Source organism: Loxodonta africana, chromosome 4 (assembly GCF_030014295.1).
Source record: "Loxodonta africana isolate mLoxAfr1 chromosome 4, mLoxAfr1.hap2, whole genome shotgun sequence".
In the NCBI taxonomy this organism is placed as follows: Eukaryota; Metazoa; Chordata; class Mammalia; order Proboscidea; family Elephantidae; genus Loxodonta; species Loxodonta africana.
The window spans coordinates 26,439,995-26,459,754 of record NC_087345.1 but is presented as its reverse complement, the minus strand read 5'-3'; the positions used below and the strand labels follow the sequence as shown (position 1 = coordinate 26,459,754).

The following is a 19,760-nucleotide window of genomic DNA, read 5'->3' as shown; positions in this document are numbered from 1 at the left end:
TCGTTCCTTCCCAGTTAACTGGTAGTTTGGATAGAAATAGAATGCTCCGTTGGAAATCATTATCCTTCAGGATTTTTAAGGCATTGTTCTGTCGTATTCAAGCTTCCAGTATTTTTATTGAGAGATCCAAACCACTTCTGATTTTTGGTCCTTTCAGAAGTGACCTTTTTCCCCCCTCTGGAAGCTTTCAGGATTTTCCCTTTGTCTCCACTGTTATTAAATTTTATGATAGTGTGCCTTGTTTCTCTGTTTTCAGTCTGTTGTGTTGAGTATTCAGGGGGCCTTTTTTCAGTCTGGAAATGCATGTATTTTATCTTTGGGTAGTTTTCCTGATTTATTTCATTGATTTGCACCCCCCTGTTTTCTCTGATCTCTCTTCAAGTAACTTCTGTTATATGGGTGGTATATTTCCTGGGCTTGTCCTATTACCAGTTTCTGCTTAGGTCTGGGTTGTCTTACTTTGAGAAACATAAATAAACTGGATTATGAATAGGATCACAGAGGAACTTACAGGAACAGTTAAAGGAATGAGGCTTAATTATCCTTTAAAACAGTCATCAATTTTTTTTCTTTTCTGTAAAGGGCCAGATAGTAAATAATTTAGATTATCAGGCCATGTGGTCTCTGTTACAACTACTCAGCTCTGCAGTTGTAGCTTCAAAGCAGCTGTAGACAATACATAAAAAAGGAGCATATCTATGTTCCACTACAACTTTATTTACAAAAATAGGCATGAGCTGGATTTGGCTCAGGGGCCATAATTTAATGACCCTAGGAGCCCTGGTGCCCTAGGAGCGATAGACTGCTAACCTAAAGGTCAGCAATTGGAATCCACCAGTTGCTCGTTAGAAACCCTGTGGGGCAGTTCTGCTCTGTCCTGTAGGGTCGCTGTGAGTTGAAATCAACTCAACGGCAGCGAGTTTGGTTTTGACTCTATACAGATACAAAAGAGGATGAGGATATTGTAGAAATAATCTCAGGTCCTTTTTTCCAGCCTTAAGATTTTATGACTGTTTTAGAAACGTTAGTAATATTTACTACTGAGGTCATTACCTGTTTTGATAGCACAAGTCTTGATAAGAGGATATTAATTTTAGAGAAATGATATTTTTCTAAAATATGTTCACGTAATCTCTGCTGACATTAGTATTTCTAAGATATATGCTTTTGGCTAAAAATTGGATCATAAAAAGTTTAGAACTTCTAAAGAAGGTAAAATAATGTAGCTATAACTGTGTAATACTTCGTTTTTCTCTCTACTTCTAGAGTTAAACATTTTTTCTGAATCTTATGACTCAGGTAGTTTGGAACTGGATTGTTTTGTTTACAGTTTTGTCTCTTTAAGGAATTAAATAGAGTCAGAACCCCGAATTATTTTCATTTGACCTATTATAGCTATGTTTGTCTGAGTAAAATTTCTCCCACTTGATAAACAGATGAAATATTCATTGCTGATGTTTTCAAAGTTCCTTGTCCCCACAGACTATGTGGCAAACTGTTGATAAATTTGAAGCTTAAGTGTACAATATGGATATTGTTCTTTAGAGAAACCATCAGCACCATCACAAGTACAACTGATCAAAGCCACTACCAACTCTTTCCATGTCAAGTGGGATGAAGTGCCTACAGTTGAGGGCTATCTTTTGCAGTTGAATACAGACTTGCCATACCAAGCGGCATCATCAGATTCTTCAGCAGCACCAACTATTCAAGGTAACATAATTTTCACGCTTTAAGAAAGCATGTATGCTTCTGTGCTTTTAACAAATACACTGCAGAAAAGTCTATGATTAGGTCTAGTTTATGAGATTTTATGATCTGATGATTCATTCCTGGTAACGGAAATATGTTGATTTTCCACTCTGAAACTTGACTGTCTTACCATTATGATATAGTAGACCATGGATATATAGAATTTTTTTTCTGCGGTTCGTTTGATGCAGTTTCTTAATTTGACATGCTACTTGACTTTCAGAGATGGTTTTAATTAGCTTTCATAAATATTTCAGCTTTTCTTCAAAAGTATTTTTAACCAGACAGGCACTTGGAAAGTAAAAGCAAATGTATTTTTACATGTCCTTTTAGAAAGGAGTCCAGTCAACTCTTAAGCAAACTCTTAAGAAACCATGAACTTTGATATATGTAACTTTTAAAAACATTTGATTATAATGTATTTTATTGAAGCTAATTTAGAGCGTGTCTCATTCGTATAGGAATCAGGATGGACCCTCACAGACAAGGCAGTAATAGCATCATTCCCAACAGTGTAAGTAAAAAAACGTGTGATGGTAGATGAATGTTTGTGGCTGTAGCCTCAATCTGTGTTACAAATTTTTGGCACATTACCCTAGGACAGGGTTTCTTAACCCTGGCTGCACGTCAGAATCTCTTCTGAGATTAAAAACAGATTCCCAAACTCTTCCCAAGCGCAGATCTAATGAAGCAAAATCTTCAGGATGATGGCTAGGCAGCTGTGTTTTTGAAGAGAGCTCCACAGATCATTTGTGACTGTAGCTGGGATTGAGAACCCCTAGCCAAGAGATTGAAGCCTGTCCTCATTTTATATAGCATCAGAGTCTAATCCATTATAATTTGTATTTTCAGTATTTTGAATTCCAGATTTTGACATTTGTAAATGTCATGCATACATACACACACTCGAAAATTCTGAAGATATACTTATGTGTATGAAACGCGTTTCTTCACTATGTATTTTGTTTACCTGAGAATATGAGTTGCTAAATTGAACACCTGTGTTTCTTTTAAAACTCAAACCTTAGCACTTTGGATTTGTGAGGTTTCTTCTTATTTACGAAGTGCTTCTCAGTAGGCCTTTGTGGAGACTAATAAATACGCTTACTAAGTGTCACTATTTTTAACTGGCAAACTGCTATCTGCATCCACAGTGGAACCCTTTTGAAGGAAAGTGATAGAGGTATAGGCTCACATATTATAAGCATGGCTGAGGACCAGTAATAAGCAGGAAAGGCTCTAGTGTGTCAGGAAGGCCATGTAACAAGTAAAGCTCATGCAATTTGTGAGCAGTTGCCTCAGCCTATTTTAATAAAAAAAAAAAAAAGACATATATATATTTGTATTGTATATCCATTTATATTATTATGTATACTATATGTATATGTGTTACTACAAGGTTTTTAATGAAATAGTTTCTTACTGTGTCCCTCCCTGTACCTGATTGTGCTCCCTACAGGCAACTACATTCAAGCATTTCTGCTGTTTTAGCTTTCTTCTGGTATCTACTTGTATACTTCTAGATGAAATCTTTTTACTAGCATTTCTTGACTATCTAGTTTTAGATCAGTTATCTTCAATAATGGAAGATGAAGATTTGAAGATCCCTTAAAATACTGCCTCTTCTCTCTTTTTCTCCTTCCTGCATACTTCAGATATTTTAGCTGAATCATTATTTGATGGTTTTGGTTATAACATTCACAGCTGAGCCATGCAGTGTGAATATTTTTTCTTTCTTATATTGCTTTTTATTTTTACCATTAAGTTCCACACTTTTTTATTTGCTTAGTTTTCTTCTTACCTATCATGAATACCCAAATTCTCCAATAAAATTATAAAACTGCTCTCAAAGTATTCAAACATCTGGGACTGAACTGCTGGACATGAAGGCTAAGGACCGTAGTCTTAGGGGACACCTAGGTCATTTGGCAAAACACAGTTCATAAAGATAATGTTCTACATCATAGCCTTGTGAGTAGCATCTGTGGTCTTAAAAGCTTGCAAATAGCTGCCTAAGCAGCAACTGTTGGTCTCTTCCCACAAAGGAGAACAAAGAAAACCAAAGACTCAGTGAAGCAATTAGTCCAAAGGACTGATGGCCTACAGGAACCATAGCCTTCTCTACCCTGAGACCAGAGCCAGGTGGTGTACTGCTACCACTACAGACCAGGATCATGATAGAAGGTCCTGGGTAGAATGAGTAAAAAACATAGAACAAGATTCAAATTAAAAAAAAAAAAGACCAGACTTACTGGTCTGAAAGAGATTAGATGAACCCCTGAGACTGTTGCCCTAAGACAAGCTTCTAACTTGAAACTATAGACACTCCTGGAGGCCACCTTTCAGCCAAATAATAGGCAGAGCTATAAGATAAACCATAGTATCTGTGAAGAGTGTGCTTCTCAGAACAATCTACTATACAAGACCAAAAGGGCAACATTTGCCCAAAACCAAAGACAAGAAGACAGGGAGGGACAGGAAAACCAGACTAATGGAAATGGGGAACCCAGGGAGAAAATGGGGAGAGTGCTGGTACATTGCAGGGATTGCAACCAAGGTCATGAAACAATTTGTGTAAGAATCATTGATTGGAAAATTAATTTGCTATGTAAACTTTCACCTAAAGCACAATCAAATGTTAAAAAAAAAAAGAATGTATAAGGTAGTTTCTTTTTTAGTATTTCCTCCTTGGACCCATCCCTCCTGGGGTCCCCTGTCTTTATGTTCTAGTGTGTTCTGGTCTTCTCTAGGCCTGCTAGTGTACTGGTCTTCTCTAGGCCTGCTGCACAGCCATCATCTTGGAACTTCCATTTGTTTCATCTTGTTGTTAGTTGTCATTCAGTTGGTTCCAACTCATAACGACCTGATGTATAACAGGACTGAACGTTGCCTGGTTCTGCACCATCCTCATGAACACTGGTATGTTTGAACCTATTGTGTTACTGTGTTAATCCATCTCATTGAGGGTTTCCCTTGTTTTTGCTGATGCTCTACTTTACCAGACATGAATGATGTTCTTCTGTAGTGCTTTGTTTTTCCTGATGATATATTCAAAGTTAGCAAGACTTGTCATCCTCACTCTAAGGAGCATTCTGGTGATATTGCTTCTAAGGCTGATTTGTTCTTCTGGCAGTCCATAGTATAGTCAATATTCTTTGCCAGCACTGCAGTTCAATGCGTCAGTTCTTCGTCTTTTTTTTTTTCATTGTTCAGCTTTTACATGTGTATGAGGCGATTGAAAAAACCAGGCACACCTTAGTCATCAAAGTGACATTGTTGCTTTTTAAAATTTTAAGGAGTTTTTTGTTGTTGTTTTGTTTTGTTCCAGCAGATTGGCCCGGTGCAATATGTTGTTTGATTTCTTGACTGCTGCTACCATGGGCGTTGATTGTTGATCCAAGGAGAATGAAATCTTTGACAGCTTCAGTTTCTTCACCCTTTATCATGTTTATCAGTCTGTGTTTCATCTTAAGAATTCCTTTTATCTCTTTCCATGTTTCCTGTATCTCATTTCTTCCTCTTTCTTGAAATTTTCCCTTGTTTTGCTGAAACCCTCCCTCCAGTAGTTTCCTGAAAAAGGGTTGATGAAAGGTAAACTTTTTGAGATCTTGCTGTACAAATGGCTTGTGGGAGGTGTCTGACCTCCTCCAACCCCACAAGGCAGAAGGAGAACCAAGATCAATAGCCCAGGGCTGATTCCTATGAGGTGGAGGTCAGACACACCTCATCTCTTTGCCATCTGTACTAATTCTGATACCAACTGTCCCGCCCACAGCACTCTCTACTGGGTTTGAAAATTCATTGCAATGGCCACACAGAACTCACAGACCATTCTCACAATTACAGGGCTTATTAGGGAAGTAACAGTTACAATTCAGGCTCAAGAGTGCTCAGGATACAGTTCTCGCATCAGGATAGCCTCTCCCCAGCTGTGCTTTCAGGCACGCTTCTCCCAGGCCCTCAGTCTCTGCCCAAAGGCACTCACTCAGCTTTCTCCATGGGCCGGGAAGCCCATCGAGCCATCTCCTGCTGCTGGGTCTCTCCTGCTGGTCCCTTCTTCCTTGGTGTCGGTGGGCTCATCCTCTCCACTCTGGGAATTGGCTCTCTTTTAATGCAAAACTGATCAATCCCCTTGGAAGGCCACAGTTACCCTATCATATGATCACCTGGGTAGAAGTTACAAGACCATGGCTTGAAGGCCACACACAAAAGTAATTAATCACACTGCACTTGTGTATCTGAAACTATGTTTCATCTAGTCACAGTTTGGCTGGGTTATAGAATTCTGTGTTGGAAACAGTTCCCTCCAAAATTTGAGGGCATTTTTCTACTGTCTTTTAGCATTCAGTGTTGCCACATGACTTCCTGATCCTTTATATGTGACCTAATTTTTTTCTTTTTACCCCCAGTATTTTGAAATTTCAACAATGATGTGCCTCAGGGTTTATCTTTTCATTTGTTGGGCTGTGTACTCATTGAACTTCATGATTCTGGAAACTCTTTGCTTTCATTATTGATTATTCTCTCTTTTTTTAAAACTCCTATTAATTGAATGATGTTCCTGAACTAGTCCTCTTATTTACTTTTTTCTCCTGTTTTCCACCTTTTTGTTTATTCTACTTTCAAAAAAATTTCTTTATTTTATATTATAAATCTTCTACCCAATTTTTAAATATATTCAAGCACATACTTAATTTCTAAAAGCCTGATCTTATTCTTTGTTTCTTTTTATAACATCTTATTCTTGCTTCAGAGCCCTGGTGGCACCCTGGTTAAGAGTTCAGCCGCTAACCAAAAGGTCAGCTGTTCGAATCCACCAGCCACTCCTTTGAAATTCTATGGAGCAGTTCTACTCTGTCATATAGGGTCACTATTGAGTCAGAATCAACTCAATGGCAGTGGGCTTTTTTTGATTTTATTCTTCTTGAATATAATATCTTCCTTTATCTCTTTAAGGAGATAAATTATGCTTAAATTTTTTCTTTTTTTGGAGTTTTAGTATGTAATATTTCTTTCAAGTTCTTTTTTTTTTCCTTTGGTCTCAGCCTTTCACAGTAGAGGCTTTCGTCAAATGTCTGGTGATGCTTGCCTCTTCTTTGATGAGGCATTAAGAAGGGACTTGGGAGCTCTATGTATGCAGGCATGGCTTGCTGATTAGTAGATCTTAGGGTGATTGGGGGAGCCTACAAATATCAGTATCTGTGGGTCTTTTCACTTGGGCCAATAAGTTTCCCCTGAGAACTTTCCCTTCTTACCTGGGGGTTATGTACCTGGCTGTCAGTATTCTGGGAGGCTGGTAAAGGACTGAGGGGAGGGTCTGTGTTCACCATGCACATTTTCACTCATTCCCTATTTTCAGAATGGGTTCCTCTTCTTTACCCTCACCTGAGGGACACTGTACCATAATCTAGAACCTCACATTTTAACCTTTCTGCCTCTTTTGCATCTTCAGTTAGTAAGGGGGAGAGGAATTTGTCTGCTGGCAGAGCAGGCCTGGAGCTATGACCACTTCTTAGACAGTCTTCCTTATTATCAGCCTCCTGTGTGTGTACTTACACTCTCGTTTGTTTTTTGTATACTTGCACTTTTCACCTTTGCTTCCAAAATACCTGATGCCTACAATTCTAGCCTTTCTGAGTTCTGTGGCACAAATGGTTTGTATCTTAGAGATTTTCCAGCTACAGGTGCTTAGCTTTCGCGTTTCTCTGTTTTACTTCTTCTTATCTACTATTGTCTCTTCTCCCATTCTCTCTCTCTTTTTTTTAAATAATATTTTATTGTGTTTTGGTAAAAGTTTAATAGCAAATTAGGTTTCCATTCAACAGTTTCTCCTCAGATTGTTCAGTGACATTGGTTACAATCTTCACAATGCATGAACATTCTCATTATTTCCGTTCTGGTTGTTCCATTTCCAGTAATTGAGTTTCCCTGGCCCCTTACCTTCTCATCTTTGTTTTTAAAGTAATTGTTGACCATTTCCCATTCTCTTTTTCCTTGTGAGTTTATACCTTCAGAGTTTTTTTTTTTTAATTACAATCATTTGAGTTAGTTTTTTTGAGGAATCTCCTGAAAGATATATGTTTAATCTACCATGTTTAACCAGGGCTTGTTTTTGTTTTACACAATTCTGATTAAATTATCTGATATTTAAGCAAAGAGCACATTAGTGACACTATAACATGGAGACTTTGGAATTAAATAAACTTAGGTTCAAGTTCCAGCTCTGCTACTTACCAGCTACCTGACTGTGGGTATATTACTTAAGTTCTCTGACCCTCAGTTCCTTCACCTATAAAATAGAGACTGTATTATCCAATTTAGATTGTTGTGAAGATTAAATGAGTTACAAAGTATATAAACATGTAGCACAATGCCTGGCACATAATGCCCTATGAATGGTTGTGGCTATCATCATCATCATTCATTAACAGCAGCACCATCACCACCAATTAGAAGGGAAGTACAGAGCATGTTACAGGACAAGTATCCGTACAGCCATGAGAAACTACTGTTGTTGTTAGGTGCTGTCAAGTCGATTCCAACTCATAGCAACCCCATGTACAATAGAACTTAACACTGGCCTGTCCTGTGCCATCCTCACAATTGTTGTTACGCTTGAGCCTATTGTTGCAGCCACTGTGAAAGTCCACCTTGTCATTGAGGGTCTTTCTCTTTTTCACTGACCGTCCACTTTACCAACATGATGTTTTTCTCCAGGGACTGGTTCCTCCTGATAAGATGTCCAAAGTATGTGAGATGAAATCTTGCCATCCTTGCTTCTAAGGAGTATTCTGGCTGTACTTCTTCCAAGACAGATTTGTTCATTCTTCTGGCATTCCATGGTATATTCAGTATTCTTTGCCAACCATAATTCAAAGGCATCAATTCTTCTTCCATCTTCCTTATTCATTGTCCAGCTTTCACAGGCATATGAGGCAATTGAAAATACTATGGCTTGAATCAGGTGTACCTTAGTCCTCAAAGTGACGTCTTTGCTTTTTAACACTTTAAATATGTCTTTTGCAGCAGATTTATCCAATGCAATACATCATTTGATTTCTTGACTGCTGCTTCCATGGGTGTTGATTTGTGGATCCAAGTAAAATGAAATCCTTGACAACTTCAGTCTTTTGTCTGTTTATCATGATGTTGCTTATTGGTCCAGTTGTGAGGATTTTTGTTTTCTTTATGTTGAGGTGTTATCTGTACTAAAGGCTGTAGTCTTTGATCTTCATCAATAAGTGCTTCAAGTCCTCTTCAGTTTTTTTTTTTTATTGAGAAACTATAATAATTAACAATAGTTAACAATAAAGTTGGAGACAGAAAAGTAATAAAAAGCAGGCGACTAAAAAAGGGCAACATATTGGGGTATTTGAATGAAGCCAGACCACTTTTATGGTCCAGGTTACCTGTAGGTATTACTATGTAATAACAGATGTTCACATTGATGACTTGAATTATAAAAAATTTGAATGTGTTAATTATAGTGTATTCAAGAAAAAGAAAGACATAATTAGGAAGACTCCTATTCAAAATGTTTAATAGTAAAGAATATTGAAATGTATAGGTATCAAATATTTATATCTATATGGAAAACTCAAAGCGGTTCACTTGCCTGAGGGTTCCATATAACCAAGATTTTATTTTTAGGAGTCATTTGATCTTTAGGATACGTACCTGACCTTTGTTAAGAAAATCTGACCAGAAAATTAAACTCAGTGGTGTTGGTGCTGTCTTTTACGTAACATAAGTACTTGTAATGTTGGCTACACATAAAACACAGATTTTTTTCCTTAAAATATGCCCTCTCTTTTCCTTTCAAAACTGGCCTTTTGAAGATGGAAATTAACTAAAAAGAAATCATTTTCTTGAACAGTTATAAAATATAAAGAATAACCCTATAGAAATTAAGCATATAATTTTAAAATTTTTATATTTTGGTAAACTTTTTATTTTCAAAACCATTTAAGTTTTAAGACTTAATTCTTGTTTTGTGCGTATTGAACATAGCTTGCTACAATAACCTATTTTCTTTCTTACAGATCCATGATACAGCAAACAGTACAAAAACTGAGCATACTGCTATGAAAGGAATTTTAATGAAAAACAACCCAGATCTCAAAGCATCAACTGATTCTAATGCCATTTTACTTTCATCTTCACCAACTAATGCTTCTAATCATAATAGTTGTATGGTGGATATCTTAAGGAAAAATGAAGGTATAATGATGGCATTTTACGTAAAACTAAAGCTTTTTATAGTATTGGTAGGAAATTTTAGGGTCTTTGAAAAAGTAAATGTTATGTGGTTTTGATCCATTTTCCTAATAAGTAAAATACCTACTATATTGAACCTAGTTAGAGTGATGTCAAAATACCAAGTAAGCACTTTGAATAGTAATGAATTAGTTATGAGCAATAGAATTTATTATTTTTTTTTTAATTTTAATGTGTTTTAGGTGAAAGTTTACAGTGCAAATTAGTTTTTCATTCAAAATTGTTATACACAAATTGTTTTGTGACTTTTGTTGCAATTACTGTAATGTCTCACCTTTTCGCTTTCCACCCTGGGTTCTCTGTGTCTATTCATGCAGTTTTTCTGTCCTTTCTTGCCTTCTTGTCATTGCTTTTGGGCAGGTGTTGCCCAATTGGTCTCTTATATTTGATTGAACTAGGAAGCATGTTCCTCATGTGTATTATTGTTTGTTTTATAGGCCTGTCTAATCTTTGGCTGAAAGAGAGCTATGGGGTTTAAATGAGGCAGAATTTGTTATATGACATTTGCTGGTGGCCAGTGTCACTATTCCATTACTGAGTTTTATTTGTTTATTTTTCTGTCATGCATAAAATCGTTATGTTTATTGCAAGGTAGTCATGGCAGGCATGCAAGACCTCAAGACGGTCATTTAGCATTGGAGAATCAGAATTAACAATTACGACGTTAGGTTACATGTTAGAGTTCTAATCTTTAGACTCTCGGCTTTTATCTTTAACAAGCGGTCTCGGGGAGGAGACTTGATCACCCCTCAAACTCAGAGGAGGTTCCCTGTAGCTGAGGTCCAAGGTCAGTTGTGAGCAGCATCTCAGCAGGCTTCTCAGTCCTCAGATGGTCAGAGAAAGCTTTTGCTTCTGTCTTCTCCGAAAATGAGCAGAAATTCATGGATTTATATACCCTATGTGCTGTCGTGTTCTACTATAATTGGTATGTTTTATTGTCAGTTAAGGAGTTGTATAACATATTCATGTTTGTTAATTTATATGATTTTTTATTGCCAGTTAGGGAATTGTTTTCTTGTTTTTTTTTTTTTTATTGTACTTTAGATGAAGGTTTACAGAACAGACTAGGTTCTTACTAAACAGTTAGTGCACATATTGTTTTGTGACATTGGTTAACAACCCCACGACATGTTAGCACCCTCCCTTCTCAACCTTCGGTTCCCTATTACCAGCTTCCCTGTCCCCACCTGCCTTCTAGTCCTGGCCTCTGAGCTGGTGTGCCTCTTTAGTCTTGTTTTATAGGCATGTGTAATCTTTGGATGAAGGCGAACCTACTGAGTTTTATTTTCGTAGCACTTTTAACTACTTGAAATTATTTGGTGCAGGGATCTTGTCTATTTTGTTCATCATTATTTTCTTAATACCCAGAACTGTGCCTGGTAAGTAGTGGTCACTTTGTAAACATTTGTTTAGCAAGTACTGGATTAGCCTCAGAAAGATAGAAGAAAGTTCCTTTTTGAGAACTGTTGATTGGCTCATCGCATTTATGAGACAGGTTGTGATATGGTAATGCTTACATTTAAAATGAGTTTATTCAAATATTCTGATGCCATTTCTGATATATAAAGCATTGCTTCTGATTTCAGTTTCAAAAATTATTATATAAATCTCGTTCTGATATATACCTGATATAGATACATGTGACTTTATTTTTAATCTGAAAAAATCATGATAGGTGATATGAATCTAATTCCTCTTTAGTGTTTCAAACTTAGCAAGATGAATATTCCTTTTATTTCCATTTCCCTTTATGAGTCTATGGTAGATAAAAATATCTGAGGAAAATGATTTCCTATCATTTTTCTCATTTTATTACTTGTGGAAGAGGAGAGCTGTTTTATTTTGTTGACTTTATGAGATAAGGGAATTATTTAGTCATAATTATAAAAGGTTGGTCCTGCCTGAATCTCAATTTAGCTTTCTTTCCTGTAGTGATTTCCTGTATATTTATCTTACAAACAAGTTTATACTCTTGAAAAGAAATACAAAAGAGCTTTGAGATTTTAGACTCTTAATGTATTCTAAATCCTACATAGTAAAGCAGTTTGAATAAGATTAATACTAAGCAAGTGGGGAAATCAGAGTGGTTACAGTAACAGTGCCTGGCACATCATAGGCATTCATATGTTTGAATGAATGTCTCCCTAGTCTCAGATGAACAGGAGGAGACTGGGTGTTTTCTCTGCAGGTTGGGGTAACTGCTGAAGGGTCTGTTTTAAAAAGTAAAGGAGTGACATGATGAGATTTTTTTTTTTTTTTTTAAAGAGCACTCAGCCTCGGGAAGAGCTCGAGTAGGAAACGATTGGGAGACTTGTTAGGAGGTTCTTTTAGGACTCCAGGAGATACATATAGAGACCGACTGAAGTAATGGGTGGAGTAGAGAGGAGAAAATACATGATTTAACAGACTTAGAAAGTAGCATTTATTAAACTTTGTGATTGGTTCCATGTGAGAAATGACAATGAGTTGAACATGAGTCCTGGTTTTTTAGGTTGGACATCTGGATGGATGATTATGCTCTTAAGATTAGAAATGCAGGAACAAGGACAAATTTGGGGAAAAGATAGGTTGAACTTTGAACTTTCCATTTTTGAGGCACTTGAGGAAGTTTTGGATAAGCAGCTAGATACCTAGGTATGGAGTCTAGAAGGTAGCCCTGGACTGTAAATAAAAATTTAGAAGTTAAGAGTACCTAAAATGTAAGTACCACAAGAGCGGGGAACTTGTCTGTCTTATTCATTGCAATATTCCCAGTACTTGGAACAGTACCTGCCACATATGTATTTGAGAAATGAGTGAGTCCATGAATGGACAGGAAAAATATGTAGAAGAAAAAAGAAGAGGCTTAGGAACACTAACATTTAAAGAGTCATTTCAAGAAGAGAAGCCAGCTAAAGAGATTGAGAAGCTTTTAGAGGGTTAGGAAGGGAACCCAAAAACAGTGGTATTGTATTTTTTTCCTTTATAGTGGGCATCACAGTTTGTGACTATACATTTTTAATTGTGTATGTTTGTCTCTTTCTACCACTGTACGTTCTATGAGGTAAAAACCATGCCTGCATTGTTCACCATTATAGAAACAAGAACAGTGTGTGTGGTAGATAGTAAACCTGTTGCCGTCCAGTCTATTCCAAATCATAGCAACTGTATATGACAGAGTAGAACTGCCTCATAGGGTTTGCAAAGCTGAAATCTTTATGGGAGCAGACTGCCACATCTTTCTTCTGCAGAGTGGCTGGTGAATTTGAACTGCCAGTCTTTTGTTTAACAGCCAAGCACTTAACCACTGTACCACCAGAGCTCTGTCTGATAAATAATAAACCCTCAATATGGTAAGATGAATATATGTAAGTCATAGAAGGAAATGGCTTCAGAAAGAATATACGGTCAGCATTGTTAATATTGCAGAAAGGTCAAGTAAATGAAAATTGAGTACTATCCCTTGGAAATCACTGCTGTTTGCTAGAGCCATTTCATTAGAGTAGTGTGCTAGAAACCAAATTTTGGGGAGCTCAGGGAAGCATAGATTGTTATAAAGGGAATTAGTGATGGGAGATAGTAACCAGAGAGTATTTGTGGTGTCAAGAAGGAGATGTGTTTGTTTGCTTGAAAGACTTGATTATATTTATGGACTTAGAGTGAGACACTACTAATGAAGAAGAGTCTGAAAACCTTGGAGAGAGAGGAATGATGAAAGAGAGTCAAAAAATATGGGGGAGGAAGGTCAGCTCATCCTCTGAAACAGAAAAGAAGACAGGGAGGATAGGCACTGTCATAAATATTTTCTAGTTTGGGGTGGAAGTAGACAGAAGGTTGAGAAAATTCATGCTTGATGATCTCAGTTTTTTTTTCTCTAAAATAAGAGGCAAGGCCATTTGCTGATAATTCTTAAATCTGTGATTTATTATGGAGTTTGAGAACAGTGATTCAGTATTTAGAATAGAAGAGGGAGCTGAGGTATTAGACATCCATTATAGATATAATATACTTTATATTTTTATAGATTTTATTCATAATTGTTGTTGTTAGGTGGCATTGAGTAGGTTTCAACTCATGGCAACCCTGTGTGCAACAGAATGAAACACTGCCCGGTCCTGTGCCATCCTCACAATCATTGTTATGCTTGAACCCGTTGTTGCAGCTACTGTGTCAGTCCATCTTGTTGAGGGTCTTCCTCTTTTTCGCTGACCCTCTACTTTACCAAGCGTGATATCCTTCTCCAGGGACTTATCCCTGCTGATAATATGTCCAAAGTATGTGAGATGTACTCAGTCTCACCAACCTTGCTTCTAAGGAGCATCCTGGTTGTACTTCTTCTAAGATACGTTTGTGTGTTCTTTCTTTACCAAGACCACAACTCACAGGCGTCAGTTCTTCTTTGGTCTTCCTTATTCACTGTCTAGCTTTCACGTGTGTAACAGGCAGTTGAAAACACCATGGCTTGGGTCAGGTGCACCTTAGTCCTGAAGGTAATATCTTTGCTTTTCAACACTTTGGAGAGGTCTTTTGCAGCAGATTTGCCCAGTGCAATACGTTTTGTGATTTCTTGACTGCTGCTTCCATGGGCATTGATTATGGATCCAAGTAAAATGAAATCTTTGACAACGTCAATATTTTCTCCATTTATCATGATGTTGCTTATTGGTCCAGTCGTGAGGATTTTTGTTTTCTTTATGTTGAGGTGTGATCCATATTGAAGGCTGTGGTCTTTGATCTTTATCAGTAAGTGCTTCAAGTCCTCTTTACTTTCAGCAAGCAAGGTTGTGTTATCTGCATAACGCAGGTTGTTAATGAGTCTTCCTCCAATCCTAAGGTCCCATTCTTCTTCATATAGTCCAGCTTCCCAGATTAACATAATGGTAAATTTATATGAATGCCAATTTGAGGTACTTATGTTTCTGATTTTAAAATTGAAAATGCCAAGACTTATATGACAAGAACTGTAAGACAGAACAGTTATCTACAGGTATTATATTAATAATTGCTCCTTTCCCTTTAATTGTAGGTCCTCACACTTCAGCAAGTGTAGGTGTTCTAAGTAGTTGCCTGGGCTTAAGAACAGTAATCCCTGAAACTTCTGTATCCAGTACTGTTTGCAGCGCACAAACTATGGTAACCCAGCAGACCATTAAAACTGAATCATCCAGTACAAATGGGGCAGTTGTTAAAGATGAAACTTCACTAACAGCATTCAGTACCAAATCTGAAGGTTTGAAATGTGTTTCACATACTGTATTTTGAGCCATTTATGTATAGAAATTCATCAATTCATTTGTCTTAGGTGGGAATTGTATTTCATCTTGGATTGAATTATATATAAGCAGATAAAGCATTTCAATTAAAATCACCAACGGTATGTTCTGTACTGCCTTACATGAAATATTTAGATTAGCACATGAATAAATTCAAAATTTTTTTCCCTTAGAAAAAATTAGTTGTAGACTATGGATCAGCAGTTCTCCCAGCTGAATCACTGTATAATTTTGTAAATTTTTGTTTTAATAACTTTTGTAATAGGAATTATGTTTCATCTTTGGTAAACATTCTCAGAAATTTTAGCTTAGTCATCAAACCTTTGAAAAAAGAACTTGTTGAGTTCATTCGATTTAAGGGTTCTGTATTTCTAATAATTGTGATTTTTCTCCTCTGGTTATTTTTTTGTATTTATGAAGCATATTTTAATGTGTCTGTTTGATAAGTGATTGTGTAAGTCTGATTTGTTGTTTTATTTTTAGTTGATGAAACATGTGCACTGCCTGCAATTAAGATCAGCCGTGTAGAGACCCATGCTGCAGCAACAGTTCTGTTTTCTGTAAGTACGAGACCTGGTGATGATGCATGTTTACATAGGAGTATGTTTTTAAATGCTAAGCAGCTTCTAAATAAATTCATAAAAAGGTCCTATCTTAGTAATGGATAGACATAAATTTAGAATTGAATGGTTGGATAGAAAAACCTCCACAATATAATATTCAGTGAAAAAAGCTAGATAAAAATTATATATATATATACTGTGGTCCCAATTTTGTTAAAAAATATATACAATACATGCACTCAAGCTCTCGCATGTGCCCACACACATACATGCCAAAATATTAGATGACTCTAGCCGGGTAGTGGGACCACAGATAACTTGTACTATCTCATTTATGCTTTCTATAATTTTCTGTACTGAAAATGTGTTCTTTTTATAATTAGAAATATGTGTGTGTGTGCACATGTACATGCATGTGTGTGTATATATATAAAATATTACATATATTACATTCATGGTTTAAAGAGTAAATGGTAGAATATGTTATGGAACATAAAACCTGGATGGCTCATTGCCAGCTACGTAATAGGAGCACAAGAGAATATTGTAATATTGGGTTAGACATACATGTAGTATAGCTGAATAATCTCTGATGTTGGCACCAAGTATTGTTTTATGGAAGGCTAGAAGTGGTCCGCATGGCACCACACTTAAAATGCTAGGAGTGTGCCTCACAAATATACCAAGGTTGTCTTAATTAGATAAATATGAGGATAATATATACTTTTTAAGAATTTTTTTTTCATTTTAGTCATTTCATCTTTACTACTATGTGCAAGAATTTTTATTTGACCTAATATTTACCTTTTAGAATCTTTAAGAATTATCTATAGTTTTCTTTCAATCATGATTTTATGGATTTTGATCATATTTTACCTTCATTAGCTTTCACCTTTCCAGAATGTTAAGACCTAGTGTTCATAGAGTCTTCTCAGGGAAGGATTATTAAAATGAATTTTTTTCTCTTAACATGTGTTTTGCAGTGCATCAGCCAGAATATTATTTGTTATTTTAGTAGGAGCCAGTTGTTTTATAAAAATTGTTGAAGAGAGTTTTTACAGCCTTAAAAAATGAAAAGTTTTAAACCACCTTTTTTTTAATCCTTAAAGACTTCTAGTTAGCTCACTTTGTCATGTGTGATAGCCTAAATAACAAGTAATGTGAATTATAAGCATGTACCTCTGCTGTTATATATTTAAGACAGAAATAAATAACTGAAGTGCACATTTGTTTTGAGCTTCTGGAAACAGTGTCTCATTTATAAAGAAGATGGCTTAAAAAGGTTAGTTCCAGGGATAAGTATAATTCACTTATCACTAAATGTAGCTTAAGGTAGAGGAAGTTTATTTGTTTTAAAAAAGCAGGGTAAAAACTGTAAAACTGTATAATATGTTCCTCTTTAGTGAATTTATAAACTAAAAGTATATTCAAATTGCATTTTAGTTTTGAACATTTTTTCTCCTTTTAGGTTTGGAGAATCACAGGTATTTCAAATGCAAGGATCACTGAATTTCTGCTAGCTGTTTTTGAATCTAGAAATGAGCCAGCTTGGAATGAATTTTTCTTTATTGCTCGTTTGGAGCAAGTTGTAATGTCACACCAAATTGGATTACATTTTCTGAGAGAGTCTCTGAAGTGACAATGTTCTATAAAACAGCTGGCATTTAACATACCACTGATTTGAGAGCATGCTAACTCCAGCTAGGTTGGTAGTACAGAGCTGCTGGCTTGGAGAATGCCTGTCACTCCCCATGTTTGAATTAGCATCCCTGTTTCCCTGTCAATTGACCTCATCTCTTAAGACTTTATTTACTTAGGAACTATTATTAACGTTGTGGTGTTTACCCATATACCCACTTATAGATCACTGCATGGATTTATTAGCTATTGAAATTTTGTATATGATCAGTAAGAATCGTCATAAACTTCTCTCTCTCTGAAATTAGAAAGAGGCTTCTTCAAATCCAGTGGCCACGGTGAAAACAGGAGAACGACAGTGGTGTGATGTGGGAATTTTTAAAAATAACACAGCTTTGGTGAGCCAGTTTTATTTGCTGCCAAAAGGGAAGCAAAGCATCGCAAAGGTAGCTATTGATACTTTTTCCACACTGAGTTATAAGACTCAAGAATGAGGTTTTTTTATAGCTCTGATTCAACTCACTTGAATGAATGAATTTGGGATCTGTTCACAATCTATAATTAAGAGTTTTGTATACCTGTTTATCAGTGCGCTGGTGGCACCAGTGGTTAAGCGTTCAGTTGCTAACCAAAATGTCAGCAATTTGAATCTACCAGCGACTCCTTGGAAACCCTATGGGGGCAGTTCTACTCTGTCCTATAGGGTTGCCACGAATCGAAACCGACTCAACAGCAACAGGTGTGGTTTTTGTTTTTTTTTTAATACCTGTTTATCTTGTATTCTTTTTTAAGACTCTTTTTTATAAAATATATCACAAGCGTGTAATTAAAAAATTTTTATACAATTACGGGGCTGGATTCTGAGGTGTAGTCTAGTCTGGCCAGCACAGATAAGGGCTTTTTTGTTTTTGTTTCTATAATCTCTAATTTTGTTACCCAGTATGTTTCGAGAATGGAATCAGTTATTGGGAGATATCTTTTATTTCTGATTTCACAATTTTAAAGACTTTAATAGAATAAAAGTCTCTGCATTCCGTTAAATACAATCTAATTTTCCCTTGATGCTGAAGCCCCTTAAGTGGACTTCTTATGTATATGTGAGACGTTAGCCCTTAAAGAATTATAGAATAGATAACAAGTCCAAAGCATATCGGACTTATTTTTTTCTGAGTTGGGGAATTTCAGGCAGCGAATTGCCAAAGAAATGGTTATCCATTTTGAATTTCCTGAAGGTCTAAAAAAGTAGAGACTAAATCATTTATCAATTTATTTTAGTTTCTCAAATATTACTTCTCATGCCTCCCTTTTTCATATTGAATTTTTCCAAGCCTTGACAAAAATAAAAGTATTGGTTAATAATGTGTTAGTAGTATGCATCATTAAAGTTCTGGCTATAGTTCAACTTAATATATAAAGAAATACCCATGTTTAAGGGCCTACTAGCTACCTGACTTTCCCCAAAAGAAAAAAAAAAAGGCGTAAAATTTAGAGCTAGTATACTTGGGTTTGAATACTAATTCCATTATTCAGCAATGACCTTGGGGAAATCACTTGCATAACCTCTCTGAGACTCAGTTTCCTCATTTACAAAATGGGGGTGACAAAAGAGTTGGAATCAACTCGAAAGTAACAAGTTTGGTTTTATTCCGTTAAAGTGGGGCGTTGCATGGTGCTACCTGTCTTATAGGGGTGTTGTAAGAGCTAAAGAGGATATTTAAAAATTATTTGAAAGTTGTTAAGTCTTATGACATTCCTACCTAGATTACATGTAATGTAATTATGTATTCAGTTTAACATTTATTCAGTGTCTGCTGAATATTATTTTTTATCATAGTGAATTATATGTAACAAGAAATTGCCATTTTAACCATTTAAAGTTCAAGTCAGTGACATTACATTCACCATGTTGTGCAGTCGTTATTTCTGTTCCCAAAAGTTTTTCATCACCCCATACAGAAACTCAGTACCCCTTAAGCAGTAACTCCTGTTTGCTCCCTCCCCCCAGCTGCTTTCTGTCTCTATGCATTTGCCTATTCTAGATATTTCATATAAATAAGTGGGATCATATGGTATTTGTTCTTTCGCGTGACTTTTTTTACTCAGCATATTTTTAAGGTTCATCCATGTTGTATCATGTATGAGAACACCCTTTCTATTTGTGGTTTATGGCTGAATAATATTCCGTTATATACGTATATGTCATGTAATATAGTGCACTTATGAAAATACTTCACTGGGGAGGGTGCAGTTGGCAAAAACATATAACATGCCTGTTATT

The 19,760-nt window shown here is 36.2% G+C and overlaps 1 protein-coding gene across 3 annotated transcripts in view; it reads left to right on the top strand.

Annotated features, from left to right (window-relative positions):
• HCFC2 (host cell factor C2) overlaps positions 1-19,760 on the top strand; it is a 59,600-nt gene that overhangs the window by 16,686 nt on the left and 23,154 nt on the right. For 2 of the 3 annotated variants that reach the window (XM_003405303.4, XM_023539042.2), the window contains 6 exons: positions 1,546-1,713; positions 2,214-2,266; positions 9,795-9,972; positions 15,035-15,238; positions 15,765-15,841; positions 17,791-17,928. In XM_003405303.4, coding sequence (XP_003405351.1) covers positions 1,546-1,713; positions 2,214-2,266; positions 9,795-9,972; positions 15,035-15,238; positions 15,765-15,841; positions 17,791-17,928 — 818 coding nt within the window. Of the gene's footprint in view, positions 1-1,545; positions 1,714-2,213; positions 2,267-9,794; positions 9,973-15,034; positions 15,239-15,764; positions 15,842-17,044; positions 17,127-17,790; positions 17,929-19,760 lie in introns of those variants that run through there. The other variant, XR_002783653.2, reaches the window with a different exon arrangement.